Source organism: Neolamprologus brichardi, chromosome 10, assembly GCF_056152115.1.
Source record: "Neolamprologus brichardi isolate AB-2024 chromosome 10, ASM5615211v1, whole genome shotgun sequence".
Taxonomy (NCBI): Eukaryota; Metazoa; Chordata; class Actinopteri; order Cichliformes; family Cichlidae; genus Neolamprologus; species Neolamprologus brichardi.
Genome location: NC_142113.1, coordinates 14,351,191 through 14,360,447, shown reverse-complemented (window position 1 = coordinate 14,360,447; position 9,257 = coordinate 14,351,191). Strand labels below are relative to the sequence as shown.

Here is a 9,257-nt window from a genome sequence, read left to right as displayed (position 1 = left end):
AAATGAAGTGCTTCCTATAGCGCCATGTTTTAAGATATTTTTATTCAACAAATGTGTGAAATTACAAACATCTTATCAAACAGATACCAAATACATTAGTTTGCAAATAGGAATTTATTTGTCAAGACAATGAATGGTAAGTTGTGAATCATGTAAAGGTCATGTATTCTCTATTTAGATCTCTTTTTTCCCCCAACTTGCTGGTTCATTCGTATAAAATGTTATCGGCTTATATAATTTTATTTTTAAGGTGCTTGCCGGAAATTCCATAACTTTCTTTTGACCTACGCTTTTGACGCTGCTGTTATGGTAACGAGAGTGGGCGGAGCTTGCCCGTGCCATTCGACTCTGGGTTTGATGCGGTGTTGAAGTCCTTGGTGACCAGCTTACAGTAGTCAGAGCCACGAGCGCCCAACTTTTGATATCCAGCGCACATTCAGTTCGCTGACTTACTCAGAATACAAAGTAGACGTTTTCCTCCAGTTTTAGTCTAATTTTTCGAGTAAAACCAGGTCAGCTTAGACCTGTCGCGCAATATATCCCCACCACCTTTCGTTGGGGTTTTTTTTTCCCCGCAGCCAAATAGTCTGGTTGCTGAAGGAATTAAAAAAGGAAATTAAATCAGACTTTTTTTCCTGGATATTTTTTCCGAACGTGGAGATGTGGAAGAAGGTATGAAGCGACTGCTATGTGAGGACTAAATGTGCATCTAACAGATATGCAGTGAGGTGCCCTGGTTGCAGTCTGCTCGGTCATCGAGCTTAGGGGGGAGAATCTTTCTCTTTTTTAGGGGGAGAAGTCGTGTGGTGCACAAAGAGCTTATTAAGCCGAGCATACAAGTTTTTTTCTTAACCATGCAGCCCGTGTGCTGACAGAGGGCTGAGCCTCGCGAGGAGTTGCAGCACCGCGGTTTGTTTCTGCCTTGTGTGTGTGTGTGTTGTTTTTTTTTCTAGACTTTCACCACAACACAAAGTTGGACAAGTTTTGAGCCTGCTTATAAACGCTCACTGTCAACGGAGCCACGCACGGACAGGCGTTAGTCAAAGTGTGCTTTCTCTCTGCGGCACAGTGTTGAGGCTTTTACTGAAGTCCAATTTAAATGCGTACTGGTTTTCGGTCAGTGGGTGCACAGCCGAGCTGCCAGTCGAGTGGCTGCCAGCGCCACTTGGTTTTTAATTCAAGTCGCTTCATTTTTCACCTTCTGGTAACGACACCATGGAGCTGATATACCAGAGCATTGTCCTGCTGGGGTGCATCTTCCTGGACTGGGCTCTTCTGTCGACTGCAGATGAAGGTGAGTGGATTTTTTCCCCTCTTAAATATTTATTTATTTTCATATTATTATTATTATTATTGTTATTTTCTTGACGTGCTGCCCACACTTGTCTTCTCGGGTTACACGGGTGAGTGAAATGTCCAATAAGCATCACATCCCGTCTCTTATCAGCGGGAAGTGTCGTAAAACCACAATGCATTTTAAAAAGCATGCTGTGCAAACCACCACACAAGTCATTTTTTATGCAAGTAATCACAGAGAAATCACGGCCACAAGCTCACTGTTACTGATAAATAGCAGTAAGAATGTCACTGTAGACACTGTGTTTGCAAGAAATGCCTTTTTTCTCCTCCATCTGGCAGTGGATTATTTAGTTTGTTTTGACAGAACTGTGTCACCGTGGTGCCAATCAATATTGTTTTTTTTTTGTTTGTTTTTTTTACAAGCTCCTTGTGGCTTCAGAAAGGCCATTTCTAAGACCAGCTCACTATTGTTTTTTTCTTCTTTTTTCATTTTCAAGTCATCACAAGGTTCCCACTCTGCTTCCTGGGGGATCATTAACCAGCTTACCTTAAAATCAATACTAAAACATTCAGTGGATAGAGGCTAGTACAGGAGTGGTGTGGTTTTAGTGGGTTAATGTAGAGTGCTTTTTAACTTTTACATTAAGCCCTGGAGGGAAAAAGGAAATCAAAACAAAAAAAAAACATCTCACATTTCATATCAAATGTGTAATCTGGATCATAATTTCTATTCAGTTCTGGCAGCAGGCTTGACATTAACAGGCAAATTGTCCTGGATCAGCTTTGTGAACCATGAAGGGGGAGAAACAAGGCAGCCTGAAATTATCTGTCATAATGTTAAAGAAGATGATGGTTTCAAATGGTCTGGTTTTTACAAGGGAGTATAGCTCCACATCATCAGCATAACAACAGGGGCAGTGTCTGGATAATTTGCTTAATGCAAGGGTGGAAGAGTAACTCTGAGTGAGCCAGGCTGACAAAAAGCAGAGGAGGCTGAGTGTTTATTTGTTCCTAGTCTTCTGACACGTCTGTCTTATTGTGACATTGATAGGGAAGTTTCGGCTACGCGGAGGGTACCGCAAACTGATTTAAGTTTGTTAAGGCTGCTGCCGAAACATCTCTCTGCAAAAGCCATTTATAGAAAATGGTCTTTGGAAATAATAGGTCTGTGTTTACAGAGGATCAAAGGATCACAACTGGGTTTCTTTAAGAGCTGTTGAACTGCAGGGTCTTTAAAAAGTACCTTACTGCTGTGTAGGCTGCTCGCTCCTGTTCACCTGCGAGGACTACTTTTTATTCCACGTTGTGCTTTTTCGTTTTTGGCACTGCTTATAACTTTGCACACAGCACTGTAGTCATATTTGCTCACTGGCTCACAGCTAGTATGTTTATTTCCCTCTCCATCACTTGTTGGCATTAGTTAATCAAGGCGAAATGACATGCAGTCTATATATTAAGTTAAAGCAAAATGCTGGCGTTTCTCTTGTAGTTTCCCAACACGTGCTTCTTCAGGTAGTTTTACTAATTTTACCATTATTCACCCCCCCTCCCCCTGCAAAAAAAAACAAAAAACCAAACAAAACAATAAGGCTATTAAAAAAAAAGCCCGCTTTTTCCTTGGTATTTCCATTCCAATCGAAAACCGTTCTAAACAGGAACTCCATGTACATGCATGACTTCACATATACAGTGCTGTGAACACAAATCTGTCAGCTGCATCTGGTTTGAGGCCTCAACCCTCCCTTCTTATCTGAGGCTTCCAGTTTGGCTTCATGCTGTACATACACATGGATGTGGCGTACATGACATGGCCCACAGTTTTATTAAAGGGCTTTTAAGGATTGGATTTGCCACTTGTGCACGCACACCCGTCACATGTAGAAGTTAAATTACTGCAGCTACCGAGAGCCTGAATTCTTGCGGGGAAAACTTTGTTGACTTTGTATTTTGAGAGCGTAGTATGGGATTTTCCCAGACACTTAATTTTGGTCAGTTTTCTGGGAGTTCGGAATTCGGCCGTTAGAGGAGCTGGAGATTCTCCTCCAGCTGGAGCAGCAGGTTTTTTTGCAGCTGAGACTTGACCTCTGACTCAACTGTCCATTTTTCTTCTTCAGTCTTTCTCTCTGGGACACAGCAGATCCTTAACCTCAGGCTCTGTGTGGGAGGTGACGTCCCACATGTTTTTGGTGTCAGAGTTATTGAGCATCTCTCTGAATAGCTTGTCAACTCGTCTCCGCTTGACCTTTTCCGCGTGTTTGCAAAGATGCTGGTTCCAAACAGGTGCGGCGCAGACAGTGGCGGTGAAGAACTGGCATGTAGACGGGAGCCGAGGCCTCGTAGCACCTTGTCGGCCGGCTCTAGAACATCTGTGTCTTGCCAAGTGTGAACAAGATGTCTGGTTTTTCGTGTCTTGGGTAATGGCCCACTCTTCTCCCGGCACACTCTGGATCACTCCCCCCCTTGTTCTCCACCTAGTAGGGAATTCTGTAATGAACTGATGGGAGGGCAGATGAAGCTCACAGCTGCCAAATCTCTCCTCCTTTTCCAACTAAAGGATAAATGACTCATTTACACACACCACTTGGTTGTTCAGAGCATGGATCTCTCTTCCCTCTGTCTTTGTGAAGATTAAAACACAGACCTTTTGATCAGATAATTAGTTTGGCTGGAAATTAATACCACTCTTTTTTTTTCCTTTTTTTTTTTTGGTTGAAATCTGCAGCGAGGATGAACACATACAGGCACACCAGACAACATTTTTGTCTGCCTTCCACAGAAAACACATAATTTACAGAAAATTATAACCACAGGTTTAAAGTATTAACTGCTATTAATAATTCCCACTTATGTACTACAATTTTAAAACATATTTGACTTCATAAATGTAAGCCATAATGACTCCTTATCCTCCCACACGCACACTCAACCTAGAAAGTGCTCATTTTGTTTCTCTCCCAGCCCCTTTATATCTTTCATGTACAGTTTCTCTTTCTCAGTAATGCCAAGATGCAGCCGGTGACAGGACCACTGCAGTCTTTTCCACCTGTTCGGGTCCAGATCTTTAATGACATTCCAACTCTTATCACTTATCAGTTATCTGTTCCATCTTGCAATATGCGATGTGGCTTGAAGCCATTTTTGAGTGCTAGTGCACCCCTGTGATCATCTAAGAGGCTAGACGTAAATTCTTGATATGAGTAAATGCACTTAGTTGCAGCAGATTTAAGCCAAATTTCATAAAATTGGGAAAAATGGATTAATGTATGTGTGTTTTGTCGTTGTTTTTTCTCTATTCATTATTACACTACTGCAATTCTCCAGCGGGGTGCCATTAAACTGTAATTAAGTAATTAAAGAATGACTTCAGCTAAAAACAAATGAAAACAGTGTGGAAAGCGTGATGGGGAAAGGAAATGGCGTTTATGTTGATTTCATGTATTAATTTGAGGAAGGTTGTGCTCATTGGTCCACACTGATCACTTTACTGGTTCTCTTCTATCCAGAACAACTTGTGCTTTTCTTTCTTATCAATACATCAACTTTCCACGTTAGCCAAGTGTTATTTTTTGTAATCATTTTGTAATCTACGATTCACCTTCTTTTAATCAAAGTCAACTGCACGTAGGTTTAATTGGTAGTGGAGAAATGGCTCAGTTGATGAGTAAATGTCTCTTGAACTTAACTCAAACAGTTTTGAAATCCATGTCCATCTCTCTTGAACGGGAATGGGAAGTACATCTGCAATATGGATTTTTTTTTTTTTTTTTTTTACTGCAGCTGTTACTTCCTTATAATTTACAAGTCATCTTTTCACATAATGCACAACAAGAGAGTGCAGCTGCCAGAGTAATATATTTGGCTGAGGCCTGGCCTGTTGGGTTGAAAAATACAGACAGCACTTTTTTAGCTTCTGGCGATGGAGCGAGGAGGGGGAAGTGTCATCCTGTCTCTTTAGCGGTTTCTTCCATATCACTTTCTCAAACCACGGCTACCCTAATGCTAAAGCAGGTGATGGTAACATCTTTTTGTGTGGCACCTGAAAAGATGCACCATCCACTGTCTATTCCAAACAATGAGTTTGCACAGCTACAGGTTGGTGCCTTGGAGGCAAAGCAGTTAGTAATGAAGCCACTTTTAAAATAGTCAACTGCGTCAAAACGTATTGTGATACTTTGTCTGCAGGTAGGCATCTTTATCGACAGAAGCGCCAAGATTTTTCACTAACGAAGTTAATGAAGCTCCTGTTCTATTTTGGTGCAGATGCTTAATTAATGTGATTAGCAGCACCTGTGCTTACCTACTATTTCCTGTCCACATGGCAAATTTTTGCTGAGTAGTAAAGGCACTCAAATTCTGGCATATTGTTAATTATTTCTGAAAAACGAATATAAAATTATTAAACCATCTGTTGAGACTATATCTATTTTTCCTTATAAAATAGGCTAACCCCATTAGCTGACTGTGGTGCATCTCCAAAGTGTTTTGAGTGAAAGTCACATGGAATGGCGAAGGTGAGACTACCCTCTAAAACCTCTCAAAAAGCAACAACACCCATCATCGGTTTATTCTTTCTCCTCCTAGCTCGTCCAAGGCACAACTGCTGTGATGAATAGCGTAATGCCGCTCAGTCTAATCGAAACCCCAGTGTCTCAAATGGAGAAAGGATGTTTTTTTTTCTATTTTTTTTTATCCGAGAGGCCTTACTTGAGCCTCAATCCTTTCTTTCACAGACATGTATCCTTTTCTTTTGCTACTCCTTCCACATCCTCTGTCTCCTTGATGTTTGACTGGTGCTATGCTGTTTTCTCTTGCTGACTGTCTCCCCTGCCGTGGAAATGTGGATCGTTTCCCAGAAATCCTTTTAAATGGAACCGATTTTTATAAGAAAGGGATTTGCATTTAAAGCAACCTCCCCCCTCTCTGAAAGCCTGTAGCCCATCATCCTCAGTACCTCAATCCGATGATTAGCTTCCTCAAGAGTTAAACAGGCATCTGAGTGCCACAAGTACTCTCAGTCCGTGTCTCTCTCGCTCCCTTTCTCCCCTCCTCCTCCTCAGAGAGGGATACATATGGCAGCTGGGAGTTGCAGGTGGATGATAGTTTAGCTTGGTGAGAGGATACACCCCCAGCCCATACATCCATGTCAGGCATTCACTTTGGAGAGCCAGTCTGTCCTCCACCCACACGCTACTCTCTGAGAGTGGGACACAATGGGGACAGGCTGCAGCGGAGAGGGAATGAGGCCACAGCCTATCAGCCATAAGCACCAAGGAGAATGGCACTTTTAGAGGGTTGGGGGTTCTCTTTGAAGTGAGTCAAGGAGAGATGGGCAGACCGGCATGAGTCAACGAAATGGAAAGAGCAAGTGCAGTGAGGGCAAGGAGGGTGCAAGTATGTGCACGTCTGCACAGCGTATAATGAGCAAAGTTAGGTATACTGCCTATTTGCATTCTTTAATCACACACCTAGGGCCAGATATGAGAGATATATGCAATGGGCTAAATATGTGATTATAATAAAGGGATTAAGAAGGCCTTTAATTAGAAGACAACAACAGAGAAGGAGCTATTTATCTCGGGTCCATCTTTCTCATTTATCTTGCACACTAATCACAGTTCTCATTTGAAGCACACCGAGCATTGTGTTGGAAATAAATCCTTTGTGAAACGTTTCTTCGTGCCATTGTTGCACAATACCTTGTGATGTTTTTGTCGCTACATTTGAAAATAGAATGAAGTCTTAACGGGGAAGAAGCAACATGAGGCCAGCGAGACATCTGAGGTTGGATGTGCAAGAATTGATTAAAAAAGGCAACCTTGATTTAACAACAAAAAAAAAAATTCTCTGCTTGAAGCACGCTCCATCAGTAGACTTGATTCGATTAGTGTCTGGGATATTTTTCCTCACTGCGTCAGAGGTTGACCTACATCTTCCGTTTGGCCGTTTTGAGTTAAAATGCAACTCATTTGGTTCGACATCAACCTAGAGAGCACGTGCATATTTGATCCTACCTTCATGCACATGTACACATCTTGAGCGTGTCTCCCAGGTACTGCTTTCATATACCACTCTGAACCAAGTGGGCTCTGCTATATACGGGATAACATAGAAGCACTGCCGTGTAGCTGCCCTCCTACAGTTCTCACACAGCTTAAAGCTTTAAGAGAATGTCATGCTCCAAAATAGAGAGGGTCAAGAAGCATTAAACACCTTTCTTTTTTTTGCAGCGTGGTATCTTAGTATCTAAATTTCTGTGGATTTTCCACACATGAAAAAGTTCTTTACCTTCTTGTCTTCCTTCATATCCACAAATAGCTGCTCAACCCCATCCAATCATTGCGCTGTTAAACTTTGTCCTTTTTTCTGTCATTGGACAAAAGCGTGGTTTTGCAATTCAAACAGTTTGCAAACTACTGAATCCGCCTCCTAATGAAACCATAATGTAGCTGGCTGAGGAGGCAAAATAATGCTCTTTGTACTCGAGCAAATAGCTCCACATCCGAAGATGAGTTTATCTTTATTCCAGATATATCGGTCACCGCCACACAAGCAGCCAATTGCAGCCTCGTAGCGGCAATTCGTGGTTCAATGGAAGAGAATTAACTCTCAGTTGGGTCTGTTGTTGGTTGAATGTGGGAAAAGTGTGATGTGTCAGAATAAAAGGGAAAATTCTCGCCGAGAGTCTGTTCTCTTGTATCTTTACTTAGATGTGTCAATCCTTAGATGGTTTATTTAGCTGGAGTCTGCACTGTTAGCTTCAAGCTGTCCACCTCCCACAGCAGATTAGTCACTGGGAGCTGTGAGAGTGTGTGTGTGTGTATGCAATTTCTCCCCCCCCCAAAAATGAATTGGAGATTCTGCTTTAGTAGAGGCTTTGATAAAAACTCAGTTGTAAGTACAGCAGGAGACATTTTTGGGGCTCGTAGCGAGGTCGTTAGATGCATCACAGCAGTCGATGGCTCTATGTGGGTTTTTAATCTTTTCATCTAGAAAGATTTGAAATAATATAGGTCACCTGTTATATATTATTTTATAAAAGTAAAGATTTGCATGTCTTTTCTCTCCTTTATATATATTTTGCAGCTTCCAAAGCTGTAATGCATCAATCTCTGTGAATGAAATAGTTTGGGTGGTTTTTTTTGTTTTTTTTGTAGTCACGACTAAATGGCACAAAGCTCCAATCATGCTAATAATTAATCTATAGTTATCTAGCTTGCAAACTAGCTTGTCTAATTATTAAAAGACTAAGCCAGCACGGGGGTGGAAGAGTATCCTGCTGGTTAGGAAGATCATCCCAGATTTCGGAGCTGTGTGACTCCAAAGTATCCACTCTACGGGGGTGCCAGCCTGTTACTGACCCAGACATCAGCCTTCCTGACAGGAGAACAAAAGTATGAATATCCTCTTAAGACACCGAGAAAGTGTTTGAAAACAAGAATGCAATTTGCACCTTCCCCTTTTGCTTTTGTCAGCTCTGGACTTTCAGTTTACTTTCTTCAAACTTTTAAGATGCTGACCTAAATTGAGGCTTGCGGGCATTTGAGAGCAGTGTTGACCACAGCGTGATGGTGTATGATGGGTCAGTTATAGGGCAATGAAGTGTCTTTATAAACTGGTCACACCTGAATTTGGAGTATGAATATCTTCTGCTCTGGTTAAATAAGCAAATTAATTGCGTGCTGTAGGCCAAATGTTTATGCATGTTTGTAGAGGTATTTTCCTTCTTTGCTGTGATCAGTGTTGGAGTCGTTACTCAAAACAGTAATTATTACACATATTACACCGAACACTTCTCTTAAAAGTAATGCAGTATGTTACCTAATTACCCCAGGGAAAAATTAATTTGTTATACTATTCGTTACATTACCTACTCGTTACGCTGTAAAATAGCTGAAACACACTGTCTCATAATCACCGTTTAACAATATAAACCTCAGGCTACAACCCCACACACCAAC

The 9,257-nt window shown here is 41.6% G+C and overlaps 1 protein-coding gene across 1 annotated transcript in view; it reads left to right on the top strand.

Moving 5' to 3' along the window:
- The first annotated feature begins 354 nt into the window (after window positions 1-354).
- ephb4a (eph receptor B4a) overlaps window positions 355-9,257 on the top strand; it is a 41,245-nt gene continuing 32,342 nt past the window's right edge. The window contains exon 1 of the mRNA XM_006802256.3: window positions 355-1,294. Coding sequence (XP_006802319.1) covers window positions 1,216-1,294 — 79 coding nt within the window. The 5' untranslated portion in view covers window positions 355-1,215. The remainder of the gene's footprint in view (window positions 1,295-9,257) is intronic.